Raw genomic sequence first — 23,887 nt, forward strand, 5'->3', positions numbered from 1 at the left:
ATGGAAGAAAAAGGGAGAGGTTCAAAAGTGAATTAGAATCTATAGAAAAGGACCAAATAGGTATTCTAGAACTAAAAAATACAATATCTAAAATTAAGATTTAATTGGATGGGTTTAAGATTAGGCTGCATACAGAAGAAGACAGGATTAATAAACTGGAAAGCATGTCAGTAGAAAATATCCTAACTGGAATGCACAAATTAAAGAAACAAATGGAAAGAACAGAATAGGGCATGAGAGTCGAGAGTGGAGTCGAATGTTCTAGAGTACAAGTAATTGGAACCCCACAATGAGAGGAGGAAGAGAATAGGCAAAAGAAATGCTGAAGAGATAGTATCTGAGAATTTTTCAAAACTGATGAAAGATACCAACCCACTGATGAAAGATACCAACTCCGAGCAGATGAATACAAATAAAACTACACTTAGGCATATCATAGTTGAAAGCCAAAATCGATCAGAAGGAAAATTACCTTCAAAGTATCAATTTACAAGGGGGCTTTTCAAGAAAAAATATAGAAGCCAAAAGACAATGGAATGGTCTTTTTTTTAAGTACTGAAAGAAACTAAACTGCCAGCTGAGAAGTCTATGTCCAGTAAAATAGTCTTAACCTCTTAAGGCCAAATAGAAATGTTTTCAGAAAAATAAAAAGTTAAAGAATGCATCACTAGCAAATCAACTCTATAAGAAATAATAAAGGAAGTTCTTTGGATTAAAGAAAAATGATTGCAGATAGAACCCTAGCACTTCAGGGAAGAATGAAGAGCATCAGAAATGGGAAATGTGTGAGTAAATATAAAATCAATTATTTACAGTTATATTAATAACTATGCCTCATTGGAAGTCATAACACATGTAGAAGTAAAATATATGCTAGCAATAGCATGAACAGCAGGAAGGGAAATGTAAGATTCTTGCATAGGAAGTGGTATCAGGTCAAGAGTGCATATTATAATCTATAGGGTAACCACTCAAAGAATAATATAAAACACACAATTAAAAACTAACAGAGAAATAAAACAGGATAATTGTTTAAATACTTGATTAATCCAAAAGAAGACAGAAAAAGAAGAATAAAGGAACAAAGAACAGATGGGATAAACAGAAAACAAACGTCATATAATAGACTTAAATCATATAAGCAATGTCATTAATATCTAAATGGACTAAACATCCAATTAAAAGGCAAAGATTGTCAGACAGAATGAAAAATAAAGCTCAATATAAATAATCAAGAATATTTATATTTTATAGTCTATAAATATTTATAGACTATAAAATGAGGAGAAAAGAGACCAATGGTTACTTTTGGTCTTGACAGAGTAGAAGGAGGATGAATCCTCCATAGGATTCATGAGATGAGGAGAAATCAGATGAATTTTTAATGAACTTTTAACAACCTCATATGATATGACAGATTACAATTCAGAAGATTCGAGCCACAGAGCAAGTCTGCAGCTACTACCAGCACATTGAAAGGCTGTTCAGCAGTAATTACTGAGACTCAATATATATACCCATAATTTAACAGTCCCATAACTCTCATGCTCTATTCTGTGTGTGTGTGTATGTATGTGTATATATATATATATATATATATATATATATATATATATATATATAACAGAAATACACACACTGGTTCACCAAAAAAAATCTGTGTAAGAATGTTCATAGCAGCATTGTATTTGACAGGCAAAACTATCCAGAAACAACCCAGTACCTACCAACAGTAGTACAGATGAATAAATTATGGCACATCAACAACCAAATGTATTCAGCGATGAGAACAAAGAAATTACTACATTCAACAAATGACTGAATTGAACAAACACAATAATTTTAAGAGAAAGTAGCCAGATAACAAAGAAAAACCCATCACATGATTCCATTTATACATAGTTGAAAACCAGACAAACGTAATCTCTGGATTTAGAAATCAGGATAGTGGTTACTTTTAGAGAAGGGTAAGTAGAGATGGTTGGGTGGGGGAATGAGGAGAGCCCCAAGGGCTGGTAGTGTTCTGTTTCTTGATATAATGGTGACTATATGGGTATATCTTTACTTCGTGAAAATTCACGAAGTTGAATCCTTTTGGCCTGTGCATTTTTCTTTACCTATGTTATAATGTAAGAATTAGGTTTATTTTTAAAAACAGAAAGGAATATACCTTATCAGATATATGATTTGCAAAATTATACAAAGGCAAATAATAACATTGGGTGAGTGGGTAGATCAGTGGACAGATAGTTGATGGATAAATGGACAGATTGCCAAATGGACAATTGGATAGACTCACATCCTGTAATACTATTTGAACAAAGACAGCTGCTGTGGCCTGAAATCCCCACCCCATAAGACATAAGGTTTATGCCTGCTTATATTTCAACACAGAGCCAGGAAGGGCCACAGTGCATGGCTGAGCTTCAGCAGAGTCCCATACCAATGGCATCACCGGAGAGTTTCCAAGCCTTGACGTCCCAGTCCTGACCAGCACTGATCACCAGCTGAAAGCTGTCCACATAAAGGATGTCAACCACACTCTCCAAATGGCCCTTCCAGGTAATCAGAAGTGTGGGGGGAGCCAGGGAAATGGTCTGTCCAGCCACAACCTACAAGGGAGAGTATAGGAGAATTACTCAAACCAAAACCATTATATAGGCTCATCAGAGGGCACCTAGGACTGAAGGAAGCAGAACCCTCTGGAAGGACCTTGGGCCAGGGGCCAGGGTTCTAGTTCTGGACACATTCCCACATTAACTTTCTGGCGACCTGAGGTAAGTTCCAGCACTTCTCTGGCCCTCACTGGCCCTTTTGGTAAAATCATAGAAAGCATTTGCATATTGCTATATTATTTGAAGTCTTTATGTGGACATAAGATTTCACTTTTCTTGGGTACATATTTAGGAGCGGGATTGCTGGGTCATATGGTAACTCTATGCTTAACTCTTTGAGAAATTGCCAAACTGTTTTCCTAAGTGGCTGCACCATTTTACATTCTCACCAACAGTGTATGAGAGTTGTAATTTGCCCACATCTTAACCAACACTTGGTATTATCTGTAGCCATCCTAATGATATCTCATTATGGTTTTGATATGCATTTCCCTGATGGCCAATGATGTTCAGGATCTTTTCATATACTTAAGAAAAATATACATCATCTTTGAAGAAATGTCTATTTGGATCCTTTGTACATTTTTAATTGAGCGATTTGTCTTTTTTATCATTGACTTATGAGTCTTTCATATATTCTGGATATTAGTCTCTTATCAGATATATGATTTTCAAATATTATCTCCCATTCTGTAGGTTACCTTTTCACTTTCTTGATGGTATACTTTACAAGACAAAAATTTTTAATTTTGATGAAGTTTAATTTATCTATTTTTTTATTTTGTTGCTTGTTTTTGGTTACATACCTAAGAAACATTGCCTAACCCAAAGTCATGAAGATATCTCCCTATGCTTTCAAGAACTTCATAATTTTAGCTCTTACACTTGGCCTATGATCCTTTACAGTTAATTTTTGTTTATGTCATAAAATACATTTTTGTGTTGTGAGTTTATTCTTTTGATGTGGATATTTAATCTTCCCAGCTTCATTTGGTTAAAAAGACTGCCTTTGATTGTTTTGGCAACCTTGTTGAAAATCAATTGGCCAGAAATGTGAGGTTTCATTTTTCCACTCTTAATTCTATCCCATTGACCTATATGTCTATCTATTAATGCTAGTACTACACTACCTTTACCATAGCTTTGTAGTTAGTTTTAAAATTGAGAAATATGAGTCTTCCAATTATATATATATACATATATATGTGTGTGTGTGTATGTGTGTGTGTATGTGTGTGTGTGTATGTATGTGTGTGTGTGTGTGTGTGTATGTATGTGTGTGTGTGTATATATATATATATATATATATATATATATATATATATATATATCTATTCTAAGTCCCTTAAGTCCCTTGCATTTCCATATGAATTTTAGGATTAGCTTGTCAATTTCTGTCAAAAAAAAAAAAAGGCAGTTGGGATTTTGATATAGATTTCATTGAATCAATTTGAAAAATACTGATATATTAACAAGGTTAAAACTTCCAATCCAGGCATGTGGGATATGTTTTCATTTACTTAACTTTTCTTTAATTTCTTTCAATGATGTTTTATAGTTTTCAGAGTACAGGTATTACACTACTTTTGTAAATTTATTTCTAAATGTTTTATTCTTTTTGATGCTATTGTAAATAAAATTGTTTTCTTAATTTTATTTTCAGATTGTTCATTGCTAATGTATAGAAAAATACTGATTTTTGTATATTGATCCTGTCCATGCAATTTTGGTGAATTCATTTGTTAGTACACATAGTTTTTTAGTGGATTCTTTAGAATTTTCTATGTACAAGGTCAGGTTATCTAAAAATAGAGATAGTTTTCCTTCTTCCTTTCTAGTCTGGATTCCTTTTATCTCATTTTCTTGCCTAACTGTCCTTTATCATAATGTTAGTAGAAGTGGCAAGTGCAGACATCCTCATCTTGTTACTGACCTTAGAAGGAAAGAATTTAATCTTTCACCATTATGTATAATATTAGCTGTGAGTTTTTCATAGATAACTTTTATCAAGTTGAGGAAATTTTATTCTATTCCTTGTTAATTGAGTGTTTTTATCAGACAGGGGTGCTGGATTTTATCAAATGCTTTTTCTGCATCTATTGAGATGATCATGTGTCTTTTGTTCTTTATTCAATTAATATAGTATATTACATTAGTTGATTTTTAACATTAAACCAAGCTTTCATTCCTAGGATAAGTCACACTTGATCACAGTATATAATCTTTTTCATGTTTTGCTGAATTTAATTTGCTAGTATTTTGTTGGGAATATTTATATCTATATTCATAAGGGATACTGGTCTGTAGTTTCTGTTTTTGAGATGTCTTTGTCTGGTTTTGGTATCAGAAAACTCTTTTGGAAGATTTTTTTAAAGAATTGGTGTTAATTCTTCTTTAAATATTTGGTAGAATTCACAAGTAAAACCATCTGTATCTGGGCTTTGTCAGATTTTCTATTTCATCAGGTTTTCTATTTCTTCTTGAGCTGTTTTGATAGTTGATATATTTCTAAGAATTTGTCTATTTTCTATTATTTTTTATAGTGAAAAATTAAAAACTGTTCTAATGTCCAACAATAGGTAACAAGTTCAATAAAAGATTGTACCTCTATAAAGTGAAATATTATTTAATCATTAGAAAGTCTAATTTTTAAGAATATTTGATGATGTAGGAAATTCTAATTATACAGACCATAATCCTATTTGTTTAAAATATATCATTATAAAACTAAAAGCAGATGGTCGGGAGCACAGATTCTGGAACCAGAAAGACTTAGGTTTACTCCCAGATCCAACACTGGCAGTCATGTGAACTCAGACACATCCCTGGAGGGGATGTATGTGAGCTCTTCGGTTTCATCTTCCTCATCTGAAAAAAAAAAAAAATCTCCTTCACAGAGTCATTACAGAGACTCAGTGAAAGGATACATAAAAGCAAGCACTTACACAATCCCTGAAACATAGCAAGCAGTAAATAAATGACCCTTGTTATTATAATGATTGTATTAACATTATAAATTCTTCATATACTGAATCCATGGGTGACCAATTGCTAACATATATTAATGCAGTGAAATGCTCTTCTTTCTAAAACTAGACTAGACATAATATATTTGTGCAGAAATTCGACAATTCACCTAAGATTGCAAGGTGGCTATCAAAATTGCAAATGAACAGACTCTTCGACCTAGCAATCCCACTTCCAGGAATTTATCCTACAGACATTTTTTCACCCATGTAAGATGACATATTCATCATCCACTTTTCTTTAAGAACTAAAGATTGAAAATAACTTCAATTTTCCTTCGAAGGGACTTATATCAATAATATATCCTATGGCTTACTACACAACGACAAAAAAATAACATACTGATACGCAAAGATCTCTAAGATACATTATGGAGTAAGAAAAGCATGGTGAGTACCACTGTGTATAATCTTCTGCTTTCATGTAAAAATAAGGGGGAAATGACTTTGTACATGTGTTTGCATAACTAAATACTGGAAAAATAACCAAAAATCAATAGAAGTGGTTCTTTCAGGCAACAAGAACTGTTTGGGGGGAGAACAAGAGTAGGACGAAGGCTCCTCACTGTAAGCCTTTTCACGTCGCCTGATTTTTAAAATTTTCACTGATGTGTAATATTCATATAGAAAAGTGTACACCTCATAAATGTGCTACTGAATAAATGTTTTATAAACTGAACATGACTGTATGTTCAGACTCAGATAATGACAGAGCATTGTCAGCCTCTCAGAAGTCCCTCATACGACTCCTTCCAGCCACTCCACTCCCCCCACAAAGATAATCATTTCTAACAGGTTTGTTTTGTCTGTAATTTACATAAATGAAACATACAGTATATACTCTCTTATATCGGACTTCTTTCACTTAAATTGTTTGAAAAACTACCCATTTGGTAGCATTTAGTTGTAAACCATTCATCTCCAATGCCAGGTATTATTTTGTTGAGTATATATACCATGATTTATTCTTCTGATTTACAGTGATGGGCAACTGGGTTGTTTCAAATGTGAAATTATTACAAATAATAAACCTATCAACATTCTTATTCCTATTTCTTAGAGCGTAGATTTTTCTTAGGTATAAACCTAGGACTGGAATTGCTAGGGTACAGAGCAGGCACGTCCAGCTCTGGCAGCCAACGCCAAACAGTTCCCCAGTGTGATTATACCAGTTTACATTCCTATCAGCAGTGGAAATCCCAATTGATCTGTATCCTTGCAAACACTGGTACTGCCTGCCTGTCTTTTAGTTTTGGTCCTTCTAGTGGGTATGTAGTGGTACCAGATTGTGGCTCTAATTTGCATTTTTCCTAGAGAACTAATGAAATGGTTCTCAATTTCATTAGTCATCAGGAAAATATTAAGTGATTTTTGAACTATGTGAATGTATTACCTAAAGAAAACACAGAAATCTTTTTATTATTTTTAAAAAGAATGCATGACTCCAGGGCCCTCGCTGCAAAAATCAAAGCCTGTGGAAGGTGTGTGTGTGTGTGTGTGTGTGCGCGCGCGCACACGTGTGTGTGTGTACATGTGCGTGTGTATGCATGTGGGCGTATCTGGTGTGTGCATACTTGTGTTTTACTGGTTAATGACTTCTGACTCACCAGAACTTTTCCACTTCAACCAGACAATCTTGAACAAGAAACATGATAGACTCAGAATCTCAGTATGAGAACCATGGTCCCAGCTCATTAGTGGAGCTCAAAGGGACTTTTTAAAGCAACCATCCAGTACTCTTCCTACCTCCTTCTTCTCCAAGGGGATGTAGTGTGGGCTGTTGATCTGGATCGGTTCAGGAATTGAGAACTGGAGCTTATTTGTTCCACTGGGTTGAGATAACCGCCCTTCAGTAGATATGCAGTAATGCTTGATGTCCCAGACCTAGACACGAAGTGTGGGTTAGTGGCCCAGCACTACTTCACTTCAACACCGACTCACTCTGTGGACCCCTCCTAGATCACCCCTCTTTATTTTAAGGGGACAATTCTTATACACACCTCTGATATACCCAGATGCTCAGGGCCAGAAGGAGCCCAAGGAATCGTCTAGGTCGGACCCCTTAGCCAGCATGCAGAGAGGGAGAGACTGGCCCAAGGACAAGATACTCTTGCCTCATATCTCACCACAAGGCACAAAAGCAGTTCCTGAGACAACTGATCACAAATTACATGCATGGCTGGGGGATGAGGGAGTTGTAGGGAGACAGTGATGGAGCACAGGATTCACTGGGAAAAAGGTCTTTTGAACTGAATCGTCACTCATTTCACTGGGCACCCAGAGCAGCAGAGGACTTCTAAGGTAACCCACCCTACTGCCCACTGTTCCACAAATGAAACCATACACTAGCTCTTCCTCACCTTGATGTATCCTTTACAATCCCCAGTGATAAGGATCTGGTCATTTTCATCAGTGGCCATGGCACCCACAACCACATCCCTGTTGTCTTTGATGTATGTGGAGAACTTCCCCAGCAGGCCTCCATTCCCGTGGATGGACCAGGCATAGATGTAGCCGTCAGCGCAGCTGCTCAGTAGGGCAGCCGTGTATGGCAGGCGGGGCCTGCTCTCCAGGAAGATTATCTGTGCAGGAGAGGTGGGCCCTCTCAGCTGGTTGCCGTCACACAATGAGTGCTAAGGGGTCCACCCAGGTTAAGTCCCCACACTGACCTTGTCTCCCAATTTCCTAGATGCCCAGTGAGAATGGTGATGGGATACCACCTTTCCTACCTGATGACCAGAAACATTTTACGAGACTATGAGCTTCTTACAGGCAGGATTTGTCTTTTTTGTTGTTGTTATTCACAACTTTGTCCTCAGCAACTACAATGGTGCCTGACACATGGTATGCAATCAATGAATGGTTGTTGAATGGAGACATACAAGTTTGATTTGTCCTGAGGCTCAAACAAGATTTTCTTAAGACCTATAACTCGACTCACAGTGATTTTGGAGGACGAAATCTTTCCCCTTCATATATATCTACAGTGAAATGTCCCTAGTTTCCAACCAATCGCCAAGAAATCATTTTAACCAAATTCTTCTGCAAGTCTTGTTTGGACCCTGCCCTTTGCTAATTCTCCGCTCTGCTCCATCTTACCTTACCTGTCAATCCTGTGGCTCATGTGGGGATTGCAGTGGGGAGTTACTCTGTGTGGTGAGCCTGTGAAGAGAGCTTCTCACCTGGCGCCCACCGCGTGTGAGGCAGAGAAAGCACAGTTGGGGGGCATGAGCAGATCAGGCTACAGCAGGGGAAACTGGAGGCTTTCCCACTCATGCTAAGTCAGAAATTAGTGTGCTAGCTATGTATACCCAAAATATGTCACTGCCACCACCCAAAAAAAAAAAAAAAAAAAAAAAAAAAAAGAATCTCGATTATCCTTATTGTCACAGAGACTCTAAACAAAATGCTCAACTTGCTTCCCCTTGGCCCAGGTGCCAGGATCGCAAAACCAGTTGTCCCTAAATTAAAGATAAGAGACAAGAATTTCCCCAGTTTTGCAAGTGTATTGGTACACTGCATAAAATGTGGACAGCACAGACAGATGAGAAAAAAACAAATCTCCCACAGGATCCCAATACCCGGAAATAATCGCCGTTAAGATTTTACACGTTTCCTTCCCGTGATTTTCTAATTGCATTGTCTATAAAGCCTCTTATCACCTCTTTTAAAACTACAAAATAAACATGCAAGAATAGGCAAATATTCGATAGAGAACGTCCAGTAGAGGAACAAAAGAGAAGGTCCAGAAAGAGATTATAGAAGACTATAATATATAATAATGACAGAATTCCAAGCCAGTGCAGAAAAGATAAGCTGTTCAATAAATGGTATTGAACAACTGGCTGCCGGTTTTAAAAAATTAGATTCGTATATCACACCATATACAACGAGGTTACTTAGATGAAACAAAACCTGACTAAAAATATACAAAATTATAAATATCTAGAAGAAAATATAACAAAACATTCTGTGATCATGGGATAACGAACATCTTTCTTTATCATCACAAAGAAACATAACAAAAATGACTACATAAAATTAAAGCCTCACTGTGATACCATGAGGGCAGATGAGGTGAAAACATTACAATACACGACAGGAAAAGGTTTCACTTCCACGGCATATAAAGAGCTCCAAGAACTCAATACAATAATAGAACTGAAAAAGGATATGAATAGACATTTATTTCGTTGAAGAAATTCAAATGTCTAACAAATATACGAAAGCTCACTATCACAAGTAAGCGAAGAAATACGCCCCAAAGGCTATTTTCTACCTACTGGAATGGCAGAAATTAAGAAGAAACTAATGTACACCTCCTCCGTGAAGCCATCCCTGACCACCCCATTAAAACAGCAGCACCCTCTCCATCTTCCATGCCGTACTCCCTACCCTGTTGCCGGTTTTCTTGTTCCCCACCGTAGGTGCTCACCCTGTGACCCACCATTTATTTAACTAGCTACTTAATTGCGTGCCTCACTTAACGAGAATGTCAGCTCCATGAGGGCACAGGGTTGTCTCTTTTATTCACTGCTGTCTCCCCAGTGCCTGAAATGAGGTAAATGCTCAATGGATAACTGTCTGTGCCCTGACAATGAAATCACCAACCCAAAAAGTGGGGCTTTGAGTTATCTACTTCAGTCAGAGTCACAGATTGAAAGGGATGGGGTCTGTTGGGCAATTCTGCTTCTAGGAATCCATCCCTTTGATATACTCACATAAGTGCACAGAAATATATGTGCAAGGATGTCCAATGCAGTGAGGCTCATAAAAGTTAAAAACTGGAACTAACCTACCTGTCTGTCAACGCAAGCTTGACTTAATAGTTTATGATACATCTAAACTACAAGGTGCTATGCAGTTATTTAAAAGAATAAAATTTAACAAAAGAATAAGCTGAATCTAAATTAATGATGTGAAAAAATATCCATGAGACATAGTTAAAAAGAAAAATAGCAAGTGGCAGGACATAGCTATAATTTAGCATAATTTTACAGTATTATACTAAAAGTAAAAAGGACAAAGGCTAAACCAATCTGTTAGCAGTGACTGTGACCACTATTGTTGGGATGGGATGGGACTGGGGAGGAGGACGCTTAGGGGATCTTTATTTTTTGCTTTACACACACTTCTTCTTTTTTTAAAAAAAATAATAAACTAGCATTATTTTAAAATAAAAAACTTAAAAATATTCTAAGGCATTTTTAAGAGAAGAAAGCACATTCAGAGCCTGGAAGAGAGGATGGCCAGCCACTGGCAGCTCTCAGGTCCAGCCCACAGGACCCAGCTCTTCGGGGTGCTGCTCCCGTGGTCTTGAGACCCTGGTCCCCTGGGCGAGGGGGGCAACCCTGTCACACCTAACACAACTATGATTTGGATTTTCACTGTGTTCCTAGGAGGGACTTAGGAAACCCATACAGTCTCTAAATTACCCTACCTTTGCAGATTAAAGCTGGAATGGGCCTTAGGGGTCACCCAGTCGGGTTGGGGGATGGGGGACGGTGACAGCACAGTGGGGAGTATCCAGGGCCCGAAAGGGGAAAACATAGGAGAAGTGAGAGCAGAGGTGACCCAGTTCTCCTCACGCATCACACAAGGCACCCTAGCAGGGCACAGGAAGGCATTTAACAGTGGATTCTGGAAATGTCACTTCTCCTTCCTCCCAGTCCAGCCCCCCGACCAAGAGGCAACACTGCTCAGCTTCCTAGACAATCCCCGCACAACCCAGAAGCTGCCCCCAGACACTGTAGTCCCGAAGCCAGAATCCTGAGCAGCACCATCATCACCATGCCTCTCTAAGGCCCTGAAGGGAACCAGGCTGCCCCGCCCCAGACCCCCCAAGCTCAAAAGCACTGCATTTTCCAACCCTGTTCCACTGTTTAGCCCTGGCTCACACCCCAGACCCTGCCTGAGCATGGCTGACCTTCTCCACCGACGTATTAAACTTCAGGAGCATCTCCTTCTGTAATTCCCCTTGTCTTCTTTCGGCCTCCTGGAGGAATGACTTTCTGCCATAGGACATACTCAACAGCTTGGAGCTGCCAGCACTGAGAGTTTTCTGGAAAGCAAAATGGACCTCCCAGGTCATCATCAGGGGGTCTCCCTGCCCTATGGGGGCACAGAGACCAGAGGCAGATGTTGAAAGAGTGGCCACCCCAACCCCACCTAGTAGATACACCACCCTGTAAAAGGTTTAGCTGAGTTTCAAATGGACCTTGGGGCTAAAGACACATGGAAGCTCTAAGGGCAGAGAGACCTGAGTCTGTCTTTGGAAAAGATCCTTCCTTTGTCCTAGAAGTGACACCATTGCTAAAGGTGAGGATAAAAGGGTATATATACCCATTGATCTAAGAGATTTGAATGCAGTGGTGTAACCCCAATACTTCAGAGATGGTGTGAGTGCCTTATAGAAATATCCCGCATCTGCACCTTACAGCAGACCTGCATCCTAGCAGGTCATGTGAGATCCAGTTCTAGATTGCCCTGTGCCTGACAGGCATTCTGTGTTTGGGTAAGGTGGAATTTCTCATTCAAGCCTCAGCTCCCAGGAATAAGAATCGGACTTCAATTGTGGAGACAATATGACTGACTCCCAAGCTCCACACAAGAGATCGCCATCCTCTCTGTAGGGTCGGAGGCCAAACCACCCCTGGTGAGTAGGGAGAAATAGCTCCCCTGCTCTTTCTCCCTAACCCCTGCCCCTACTCCCCTCCCCCAAAAATAAGATCATCGGTCAAGCCTGGGAGGGTTAATCACAGGGCAGAAACCAAGGCTCGGAGGAGGAGGGAAGTGTTTTGCCTGCACCTGGGAGTCTGGCCTTCTGGGAGGCAGGTGGCCCCAAGGCTCATCTCTGCCAAGGCAATATGAGCTGGAGGACTGAGAGAGCAACCCAGGATCTAACCTCTGGTTGTACGTTCTCTGGATTTGTAGACATCGATTTTGGTATTGGCTGTGTTCTGGGAAGGGACCATGCCCAGGCTTGATGGCAGCAGAGTGGGTTAGACACCAGGGGCCTAATCAGGGAGGTGTCCTGCCCAGCCCAAAAAGCTCAAGATAGGTGAGTTGACAGAGCTAAAGGTGTTCTGGAGAAAGCACCTCTGAATAAGAAAGCAAACACATCAGAGGCAAACTCAGGTGGCTATAGAGTGAGGGCAGCTGCCTGGTTCGGTTCTGGCTCCCACCTTGACAGACGCAGGCCCATCTGGCTCCTTGTCTCTGTGGTATCTCATCGCTGGGGGTGCTGATGTCAGGTTCTGCCTCAGGTGGGTGTTGGTCGCAGTCTTGATGCTGGGGCCCAGGGACCACTTGGAGGTTCTATGTACCCACTTCTTCTCCTCACAGGGCTTGCTGGGCCTGTGGCTCTCTGGGGAGCAGTCGTCTCTTTCTTGCACCTACGCCATGGAGAGAGCAGCCCCTGGGGCACGGCAATGTCCCAGAGAAGCATGCAGGGTCTCCCGGCCCAATGCCAATAGCACAGGGCCTTCCAGGTGCCCAGGGCATGCCTCCCAGAAACTGAGCACCCTTTCTGAACCAGAGCCTTCGACCCTCTCCCTGGGCCTGTCATTAATGCTCTCCGCACCCACACACAGGAAACTGCTTCCCTGAGGGACTCAGTCTCCCCGTTTCTAAAATGGACAGTGGTTTCCAAATTTTTAAGGTTGTTTTTAATCTTAAGGAAAACTCCAAAGTACAAAATAGATTTAAAAAAAAAAAAAATGCTTCTCTGGGAGAAGGCTCTGCAGTAGCCTCCAAGCTTCTCTCCCCAACATGTTTGGAAATTACTGGATGAGGTGACTTCAAAGGCCCTTTCAGTTTTAATCTACCAAGATGTAATTCAGAGACTCTATGAGTTTCCTAAGTCTCTGCCATGAGCCTAGTGAGCCTAGGGTGATAATGTGTAGTAGTGATGGGTAAGATGTGGTCCACCTTCAAGGAGAGAATACTCTACTGGAGAGAACAAGACTAGCACTCCCAGGCCCTAGAGTCAGACCGTCTGGGTTTGATCTATCACTTCTTGGCTGTTTGACCTTAGGCAAGATGCCTAACCTCTCTGTGCCTCAGTTTGTCAAATGAGAATAATTATAGAAACTACCACCTACCTACCTAGGTCTCAAGCTCCTCCAGAACAAGTGACCAATGTCCCTCTACTTCTCAAGCTGTTCCCTACCTCCCAGGCCCCACGTGATTCTGGCCCACAACTGAGAGAAAGATGGAAGGGAAGCATGATCCTGTTGACCATACCCTCTTAGGGAGCAAGGGCAAGGGGCTTTCAGAGGCGTTGAATTTGAGGATGGGCTTAAACATGTTAGCGTCCCAGAAGATGATGTCCCCGTTGTAAGAAGAAGTCCCAAGGAACTGGTTCTGGTACTTGACCATGCTCAGGACATCCTCCATGTGGAAGGTCTGCCAGTGGTAGCACAGGAGCACCGCGTTGGTCTTGTGGAACCTGCACACATGGCCAGAGGCAGGAGGACTGAGAGCTCAGCCTGGTTGCCCACATTGGGAGAACACTGACTCACAGGGAGACACACTCAGGTGCTGGAACAGGGCTGATGCTCTGCCCCACTGAGCTCGTTTACTAAGCACCTATAATGTGCCTACTATAAAAGCCCTGTCCTAGGGCTTTATAGAAACTAATCTAACAGAATCAGGCACCTGAGTAAGAATTCAGGTTTAGAGGAGAAGGCATGGCCTTAGAAAGGCCTTCCAAAGAGGAAGGGGCCTTGCACATGCTCTTCCCTCTGCCTGGAATGTTCCTCCTGTCCCAAGCCTTTCGCTGCTTCACTGAGACCCTTCCTATTCATGCTTCAAATCCCATTCTATCCATGAAATCCTCAGATGAGTTTTTCTGACCATACCTGAGACTAAACCAAATTTCTGTCTCCCCTCCATAGAAACCTACACTCCATAGAATTTATCATTATAAATGAAGTTATTTGATTAGCATCTGCATCCCCCCTAGAAGCTCCAGGAGGCTAGAGAGAGACTGGTTTATGCTCAAACCCAGCACCTGGCTAGAACATATTAGTCTCAAGGAGTGACGAATAAATGGATGGATGAGCAGATGAAGTATTGGGCATCACCCACCCCTAATTTTCTGCGTGATGTTCCAACCACCAGCAAAGATGGGAGGAACCCATCTAAAGTAGAGAGGGTAGTCAGATGCCCTCACCTACCCACACGCACCCTTGCTACGCACATGAATTGAGTGATTCTCTTACTCCACCCGGTCACGTAGAACACTTTGTTCATGTGGACAATCCCACTAATCTGTTAAAGGTAAAAGAAAACAGAACACTAAGGCACCTCGGAGAAAATGGCACCGGGTCCTGAACGTCTTCCTAATGTAACAAGTAAGAAGTCAAAGCTCTCCATGTGACAGGAATTCCCTAGAGGTGATACCCTATATTTCCCAGAGAACTCTCACATCTTATTATCTCATTTAATGGATTTGGAAGTAGCAGCTTGGCAAGTATCCATGTCCATTTTATAGGGGATAACTGGAAAACAGACAAGTGACTTGGCTAAAGTCGAATGACTGAGTGATCAGATCTGGGTCAGTACTCAAACCCCTGGCTTTTTTGGCCAGCTGCTCCTTCTGAATTGGTTAAAGGACTGTGTCATAGGGAGTATTGATGAGCTAAAGTCCCAAAGTAGAGCTGCTGGCTTTGCTCTATGCCACACCCACAGACTGTCCCTATAACCCTGTTAGGCATTTCTTAAATAGGGGTAAGTATAGGTGGCTCCTAATCACCCGACGCCAGTGCTTGAAATGCTATCCCAAGTTCTCATATGTGGGGTAAGAAGTGATAATGAACTAAAAGCAAGAGTAGCTAACATTTGTCAAATACTCTTTAAGGACAGGTGCCACTACCTATCTATACACAGGGACACAAAGGCTTAGGGAGGCATGGAGCTAGGCAGTCTCTGAGCACAGCCTTTCAGGGAGGCATAAAGAACAGTGGGCCCTAGGGTCACAGGAGCTGTGCTTTGCTTCTCAAGAGCCCCCCTGGCCCCAGCTGATGGACCAGACTGACCTCCAGCTTGTCCGGGTTGGGGAAAGTCAGCAGGCATTCGCCAGTGCTGTAGTTCCACATCTTTATGGTGCCGTCACGCAGACCCGTAAGCAGGCACCGCTCAGATTCATCCAGAGACATGGCGGTCAGCTCCACGTGCCGGTCACCAGTCACAGAGAACTCCATCATCCTCTTGCCTGTCTCGATCTCCCACACACTCACCACGCCTCTCATGCAGCCACTCACCACCTGCAGGGGAGCACATGGCTGGGACTCATGCATAGGAGAGTGCCCCCACTCCCAGAGGCGGTCCCCATCTGTCATGGCTGTGGCTAGCTCAGCCACACCTCCATACACTGGGAAGACAGGCATTCAGGAACCCCTGCCACAGGATTAGCCACTCTTGAAAACAGTTCTTCTTCTACTCTGTAGCACAAGGCAATGCAACATGGCACAACTCTTTTAGAAGGAGCTGGTGTGGTAAACTCTTCTTTAATTCAGAAGTGGCATTTATCAGGATCTAAGCAGAGAAAATAATCTCTAACTCAGAAAAAAAAAACAAAACATTTATTAACTAATCTTTACTCATGGAGGAAAAAACACACAAAATATACTAATTGCCCCCTAAAAAGGGGAGGGAGTGTCAAGAGCCAAGGTGGTCACTCCACTCAATGTGACATTTGCTGCTTTTACAAGGATTACGGTGCAACAGTAGCAGGTGAGGCTGTTTCACACCAACCCTCCTGCTGAGGACATCAAAAAAAAAAAAGCAGGAGGGTGTAGGTGTTAAAATTGCTTGCAACCGAAGAGCCCTCAGGTGGGCAGGATGGTAGTGCCAGGAACCACAGTGAGAGGGAAGTGCTGAGAGGTGAGCCCTGGCTTCCCGTGGACCAAGGCCACCTCCACAGGAGATACAGCCAGTCCTGCCCAGAGCCCGGTACAGAAAAGGGGTCTCAGTGGAAGTGGGCAGAAGCCTGAGGGCCCTTTCTGTCCCCATACCTCAAAAATCAAGTGCCCACATCAATGTGCCCAGTTGCCCTGCCCAGCCCAGAGGTCTCTACTCAGGACTAGGATGCTGCCCGCGGCCTGAGCCTCCCTCCCGTCCCATAGTGGACAAAGCTGAAGTAGGGCTTCCCCGGAAAACAATGCCCAGGAACAGTATCCTCACCCCAGGAACCTGCAGAGCAGCCCACCCCCAGTGCTCTATCTCACACCCTGTCTAAAGAAGCCCCGGTATCCAGAACCAACCGAGGCAGCTGCCAGGGGTGCACAGGCTCAGAGGAGCGAGACATCTGCTGACCGAGTGGTAGGCTCCAGTTTCATCTCGGGCTAGCCCCTGGGCAGGACTACTCGTCCACACGCTGCTGCCCCCACCACCATCACAGCTGCGAGAGTTCCACACCACCCTTCCACCTGAGCTGACTGCCCCTTAAATCTGGACACACCAGGAGGTCTGGGTCCTTCCCCATGTCGCCCGGCACTCCTGCCAGCCCCAGGGACCAGCTCCAACCCACTCACCTGCTTAAAAATCTTGCTGTAGTGGACAGCACACGGGGGTGTGCCATAAGTCGTGCTCCTTTCCCCAGTTTTCTCGGGCCCCTGGGTCTCCATGTACCCTTTAAGGATCCCAATCTGTAGTAAGGAGAGAGGCAGACAGCTGGACAGTCCAAAGGACTCTGCCCTCAGTGACTGGCCCCAGGCAGAAACTTCCAATAAACTGAGACGTCAACACACTCTGACTGTGTGCTGGCCTAGCGTGGCCCCTCGGCTCCTCAGCATGCCTGCTGAGACCTTTTACCCCTATTTAATGGCTCCCCACTTCCTGAGATCGGGACTCCCAAACCCAACTGTTCCTAGAACCCCAAAGTCCAAGGTCCCTCTTGTAACTTCTGAGAAGCACAAAGCCTCGATCTTGTGTCCCCTCTTCCAGGAAGCCTTCCCTGACTACCCCACCCCCGAATAGGCTAAGGATCCTTTCCTTGTGCTCTATGAAGCACCTAGCATACGTCTACGTCATAATACATTGCATTTTCTACTGAAATTATCTGTTTTCCTCTCCACCGTAGGTTCCTGAAGGGATGGGACAGTGTCCAATTAATATATTCTCTGCTCCTAACAAAGAGCAAGGAGTTGATAATGTTTGATGACCAGAAATAAACTTCAAAGATCTATTTAATTCAACAAACATTGGCATTCATCAGAGATTAATACGAAACCCCCCTCCTCAAGAAATCTGCCATCTTGGGGAGGCCAGCCGAGGGCACAGGCTGACATATGTGTCCCCTGCCAGTGTGGCCACCCTCCACAGGCAGCCACGACACCACCTCCTTCCTGCGTAGCACTCACTGAATAGGTACTGCAGATGAGGGTGTTGTCATTCTTGTGGAAATAGGCGCTGGTGATGGGGAAGTTTCCCAAGGCAAAAAGCTTCCCGCAGAAGGACTGGAGGCATATGTAGTCCTGCATGTCCCACACGCGGATGTTCTGAGAGGCAGAAAACAGGCGAAGAGGCTGAGAGTGGGGTGCGGCTAGCACCAGAGGCCTTGGGGTGTGAGCAGGGCCAGGGGCACACGGCACGAGCACTTCCAAAGAACACTCACTGCGCTAAGTGTCTGCCATGGTTCATGACCCTACGACAGAGATGTTCTCACATTCAGATGAGAAAACAAGGCCTGGCTCTCTTCCCCTCACCCCCAGCCTTCCGCCAGGGCCTCTACCCTGCTCAAGCAGTGGGCGCTCAATGGTGGAGGACCAAGCAAGGCAGCACGTGACCCTATAGACCCTCACAGCTCCCACTCCAGCCTCCTCAAGCAAAGCCAGGTAAGATACAGAGAGCACTAGGAATGGATCTACCTTATGATTCAGTAATCTCACTACTGGGTACTTACCCCAAAGACTTGAAAACCCATATCTAAAAAGATATTTGCACACTGATGTTCATAACATTATTCACAGTGGCCCAGACATGGAAGCAACCAAAGTGTCCTACGATAGATGACTGGCTAAGGAAACTACAGTATATATACACAATGGAATATTACTCAGCCATAAGAAGAGATGAAATACTGCCATTTGCGACAACATGGATGGACCTCGAGACAATCATGCTAAGCAAAATAAGCCAGACTGGAAAAGTAGAAAATCACATTATATCACTTATGTATGGGATATAAACCTAAAAGCAACAAATGAACAAGACAAACAGAGCCTCATGGACATGGACAATGGAGTAGTGGTTACCAGAGGGTAGAAGGTAGGGGAGGAGGGGAGAGGTAGACAGGGTAAAGGGAGTCAAATATAGGGGAGTAGGGGGAGAGTGAAGTTCCTCAAAGGCCCACCAAGCCCCCTCAAGTGCATTCCATGTTGAGGAATTGTCCCTAGAAAGGCCTCAAGAAAGCCCTTCCACGATGCTCATGACTCAGAGACATGGGCAGCCAGATGGAAAAGCATGATCTTGGAGTCCACACCCTGGCTCTGCCCGTCGCTGACCATGAGAACTTCAGCAAGCTCCTCCCTGCCCCTTCCCCGCTCCAGCCTTGATTCTTCAGCAGAGGCCATGATGCCCAGGGCTGCCAGGAAAATTCCAGACGATAGCAAGTGTGAAGATATGTTGGGAAGGGTAGCCTGGGTGACCAGAAGGGTGTCTGCCAATTCCCAATTACCGACTCCAAATTTGTCCCCTAAAGGAGGGCACCTGGAACCGATGGCTGCATCCGCACACTGGCCAGAGCAGCCCAGTGCCCTGAACCAAGAGTTGTAGAAGAGCAAAGTGACTGGGGCCCTGAGTTGGGGATCCCTGGACATTGAGGAAAGTCCCAGTTAGTTCCTGACAGCCAAGACAGTCGGGAAGGGGTCACTAGGAGAGTGAGAGGTACCCGTTGGGTCTAAGGGGAGGGCGAGGGCAGGGGAAGAGCTCACATGTACTGTATACCTACTATGTGCCAGACGTGACACTGCTCTTTTACCCCAGGTCTCCTCTAAACCACTCTACTCATTCTGTGGATGAGGAGACTGAGACTCAGAAAAGAGAAAGGCCTTGCCCAGGGCCACAAAGCAAGCAGCGAGGCTGGGCACCCGTGAAGCCAGCTCTGCTGGACCGGGCCGCTCATTGTGACTCCACATGGGCCGCTTCCCTCTAGGCCTTAGGCCAGGTGTGAGACCATGGAAAGGGAGGTCACATCGTTCCCCTGGGCCTCAGGCTTTTCCAGTTGCCGGCTCCCTGGCTGGCCAAGCTATGTCATCATTCCAAGGCCCACATCTCTGCCATGAAACAGGAACTGGTGTCCCCACGAGGCAGCACCTTGTCCTTGGAGATGCTGAAGAGGATGCTGCTGCACTTGCTGTTCACCAGGATGTGCGTCACCGAGGTCTGATGACCCTTCATCAGCCACACAGGCTTTTTTGAGAAGAAGGGGTTCCACAGGCGGATGACAGGGTCATAGCCACCAGTCACTAGAATCGAAAAATAAATATCAGCCACCGAGGACCCACACTAGGACCTTCTCCTGAGGCCAGGCCTCAGACCCCAGCCAAGCCTGGCAGATGGCAGGGTGGGCTATGCTACCATCCATTCCTCTGCTGCTCCCACCCAGGCCCCTCCACCACCATGCCAAGCAGAGCATTTGTCACCATGCCACCCCAGGTGCCCATGAGTGGGGACCAGAGTGGCAAGAGAGGAGGCCAGAAAGAGGCTAGAAGCTGCAGGGCTTTCTCCTCGGCCCTGACGCTCCCCACGTTCCCAGCAGCCCTCACCCCAGTTCTGCCAGGCCAGCTGCTTCTGCGTGACATGAAGATTACTTACCCAGGAAATTCTTGTCTGGGCAGTAATCAAAGCAAAGAATCCCTTTTCTTAAATTCAGCACTGAAAACCTACAACAGCAAAGAGGGATGGCTGCGGGCTGGGAGTGGTGTCATCAGGGGAGCCTCTGAGCCTGGGGAGGGGAGGAGCTACAGACAGGGCTGCGGGGAGGCTGGAAGACTCACTACCTCTTCACTCAAGGAGAAGAGCAGCCCCAGAAACCCGGCCAGGGGCTCACCCTGCAGCTGAATCAGGACCTTGGGTCTCAGCCCCAAACCACCACCTCCTGGAGGAGGCGGCCACCTCTCGCCATAGGTAAGAGCAGCCTAATGCAGGGGCAACTACTTACAGTTGTAATACATTTGCCTCATTCCAAGGGCAAATCTCACTTGATCTTCATCTCAACTTTAGTGGGATAGGTGTCCCCCCCTCCCTGCCCCCAACCCACAACACAAATAAAACAACAAATTTTTTTTAAAAGGAAGGATTTCCAGGGCCAGAAGGAAGAGAAAAAAGCTCCTGGGCACCATGCCCCTTCTCCATGCTGGTCAGTCACAGTTTTAAGTGCTGTCTTGTACATCACCTGGACCCCTCACACAACCCTGAAGAGTTTCATCAGCCTGTGCCATGATAAGGACATGGAAAGGAGAAGTTAAGGAGCTTGCCCAAGGCCACATGGCTGGCAAGGTAAGGGATCAGGATTCAGAGCCAGGTTGGGCAGGAGGCTCAGCTCCAGGGAAGGAAGAGGTGTGGCAGGGCTGGATGGGGCTCAGAAGAGCCAGGGTAACCAGGGCAGGGTTTCTGGGAAGGTCAAGCCCAACAGCCCTCATAGGCCCAAGAGCCCTGGAAGCTCAGTGCCTTTGCACATTCTGTTCTCTATTATCCACACATTCTGCCCTGCCAGCTCCTTCTACTCAAAAGTCTCCCTTCAAAATTCACCCTCTTTTGGGTATCTAACCAAAAAATTTAAAAACATTTATTCATAAAGATATATGTATCCCTACATTCACTGCAGCATTATTCACAATAGGCAACACCTGGAAACAATCTAAGTGCCTTTCAATGGATGAATGGATAAAGATGTGGTACATACATTTAATGGACTACTACTTGGTCATAAGAAAAGGTGAAATACTCCCATTTGCGACAACATGGATAAATCTTGAGAATATCGTGCTAAGCAAAATAAGTCAAATGGAAAAGGACAAGAACCATATGATTTCATTCATTTGTGGGATATAAAACAACAGACAAACAAAACAAAAAACAAAACTCACAGACACAGACAACAGTACGGTGGTTACCAGAGGGGAAGAGGAGTGGGAGAGGTTAAAGAGGGTAAAGGGGGTCAAGTACACGACATGGTGGTGGAAGGAGACCTGACTTGGGCGGCGAGCACGCAGTGCAGTATCCAGATGGTGCATCCTAGAATTGTACACCTGAAATTTATATAATCTCACTAACCAATGTAACCCCAATAAGTTTAATTTTTTTTTTAATTTCAATTCAAAGGCCCCCATTGTAGGCATCTCAGCCCTCTAATGCAGCCTACCCCGCCCCCCACACACACACTGAACTTGCCTCTGTACTGACTCGTCCACCCCTCCCTGGGGGCCTACACCTGTTACCCCGGTGTCCTCCTGGAGGCTCCCTCTCCTGCACTGCCATTATCCGGCCAGACCCCGAATCCCACGTCCCGCCACGGCACTGGCCTCAGCACCCAGCTTCATCTCCGTCAGCTGCCTAGCAGGCCGCTTAACCTCCAGTCTTGCTCTCTCCCAATCTGCTCTTCCCTCCATAGCCAGGATTCCTTGACAAATCAAAATTTCAGGAAGACCTATCGAATACATAAATTTCATTTATTGTCAGATCAGATACGCCCTTCTCCCTGCAAATATATGCAGAGAAATTTTCTGGAGGAACGGTCACAAAATGTTACCAGAAATTATTTCTGGCTGATTCACTTATTCATTCGACAAAGAGTTACTGGCTCCTGTGCCCTGCCAGGATCACCAGAGCGTGGACATGACTCCTGGCCTTCAGGGAGCTTTCCTTCCAGAGGGAAGCAGCGTGAGCAAGTAAATGAACAGAGATGGGGAGAAGGACGTCTACAGATCATGGCAAGTCCTGCAGGGTAGTCAACAGGTGGCTTTGACAGGACAGCTGAAAGCGGCCAGGTCTGCGGATGGCTTCGGTGCACAAAAGGGCCTGGAAGGACAGAAGGGACACAGCAAAGAAGGCCACTGCAAGCCGTTCACGTGGTAGACGAGGGTGGTTTCAACCAGGTGGTGGTGGCAGAAGTGAGAAAAGAGCGGGGAGGCTGGGGAGATGCTGTAAGTCAGTCCACACCCTCAGCACAGGACCCTTTCACCTAGACCCTGGCTCCTCCATCAGATTCACTGCCGGTTCCAATCACTTGCAGCCCTCAGCTCAGCTGGCTGCTGGGAAACCAGACTCTCCAGCCCGCACTGCCTTGGAGGCGGAGGCCAACTCCAGAGGCGGAGTTTGGGTCAGCAATGCCACGCCCCAGCTGCAGAGACCACGCCCTAAGAGGCCACAGCCAAAAACCGGGAAACCAGCAAGCAGTCAAAGGTGCCATCTACCGTCCAGTATGTGCGCTGCATTCAGACAGGAAGAAAAGGCGTATGTGCACGCATGTGTATTCTCCAACCTACCCCCAGAATGTCTCAGATCCCTTCATCTCCAACCGACTGGCCAGCTCCAGGCCACCATCATATGTTCCCTAAATTATGACAATGGCATTCTCAGCGATGTCCCCATCTTCACTGCTGCCTACATAATTCTACTTGCCACAGAGCAGCCAGTCGGTCAGTCCTGCACGTCAGACCTCAACATTCCTCTGCTCGAAATCATCCTAGAACCCTGTTTATATCTAATTCCAAATAATTGTAAAAAGGCATTTTTGAAGCACTTGGAGAAAGATTAACTTAGACTATGTACTAATGATATTAAAGTAGTATACTATTTTCTCTATAATTTTTCATAATAAAAATGTTTTAAAACAAAAACTTTTTTTTTAAAGAAAGAGCATACCAGGCAGAGAGGAGCAGTGCAAAGGCCCTGGGGCAGGAGCATGCCTGCAGCACAAAGGCGCCAGTGCGGCTGCCGCAGGAAGGCGAAAGGTGTGATCAGAAAGGCAGCAGGGCCAGACTGCAGAGGGCCTCACGGCCACAGGGAGGTGATCACACTGATAGCCACCTGCTGTGATACCCAACGAAACCAGAAGCTGAATGAAACACATATCACAGGTATGAGGTAGTACTACCACCAGAGCAGAACCTCAGCCAATCAGCTCCAAGCGAAAGCCCACCATGCCCCACTAGAAGCACCAAAGGTCCCCAAGGTGAACCCATCCCTGGCAGGGATGGCCACATGCTACTGAAGTGAAGCCAGACCTCTGAGGCACTG

General features: G+C 44.6%; 1 protein-coding gene across 1 annotated transcript in view; it reads right to left on the reverse strand.

The window, feature by feature from the left end:
* The window catches only part of EFCAB8 (EF-hand calcium binding domain 8), a 49,645-nt gene that overhangs the window by 4,619 nt on the left and 21,139 nt on the right, over nucleotides 1-23,887 (reverse strand). Inside the window, exons 11-22 of the mRNA XM_036229522.1 lie at nucleotides 20,462-20,529; nucleotides 19,961-20,112; nucleotides 18,007-18,144; nucleotides 17,179-17,292; nucleotides 15,682-15,909; nucleotides 14,844-14,914; nucleotides 13,886-14,090; nucleotides 12,826-13,035; nucleotides 11,568-11,702; nucleotides 8,002-8,223; nucleotides 7,388-7,525; nucleotides 2,444-2,612 (exon numbers count right to left, since the gene is read on the reverse strand). Of these exons, the coding sequence (XP_036085415.1) occupies nucleotides 2,444-2,612; nucleotides 7,388-7,525; nucleotides 8,002-8,223; nucleotides 11,568-11,702; nucleotides 12,826-13,035; nucleotides 13,886-14,090; nucleotides 14,844-14,914; nucleotides 15,682-15,909; nucleotides 17,179-17,292; nucleotides 18,007-18,144; nucleotides 19,961-20,112; nucleotides 20,462-20,529 (1,850 nt within the window). The remainder of the gene's footprint in view (nucleotides 1-2,443; nucleotides 2,613-7,387; nucleotides 7,526-8,001; nucleotides 8,224-11,567; nucleotides 11,703-12,825; nucleotides 13,036-13,885; nucleotides 14,091-14,843; nucleotides 14,915-15,681; nucleotides 15,910-17,178; nucleotides 17,293-18,006; nucleotides 18,145-19,960; nucleotides 20,113-20,461; nucleotides 20,530-23,887) is intronic.

This window comes from Rousettus aegyptiacus, unplaced genomic scaffold (genome assembly GCF_014176215.1).
Source record: "Rousettus aegyptiacus isolate mRouAeg1 unplaced genomic scaffold, mRouAeg1.p scaffold_m13_p_12, whole genome shotgun sequence".
NCBI lineage: Eukaryota > Metazoa > Chordata > Mammalia > Chiroptera > Pteropodidae > Rousettus > Rousettus aegyptiacus.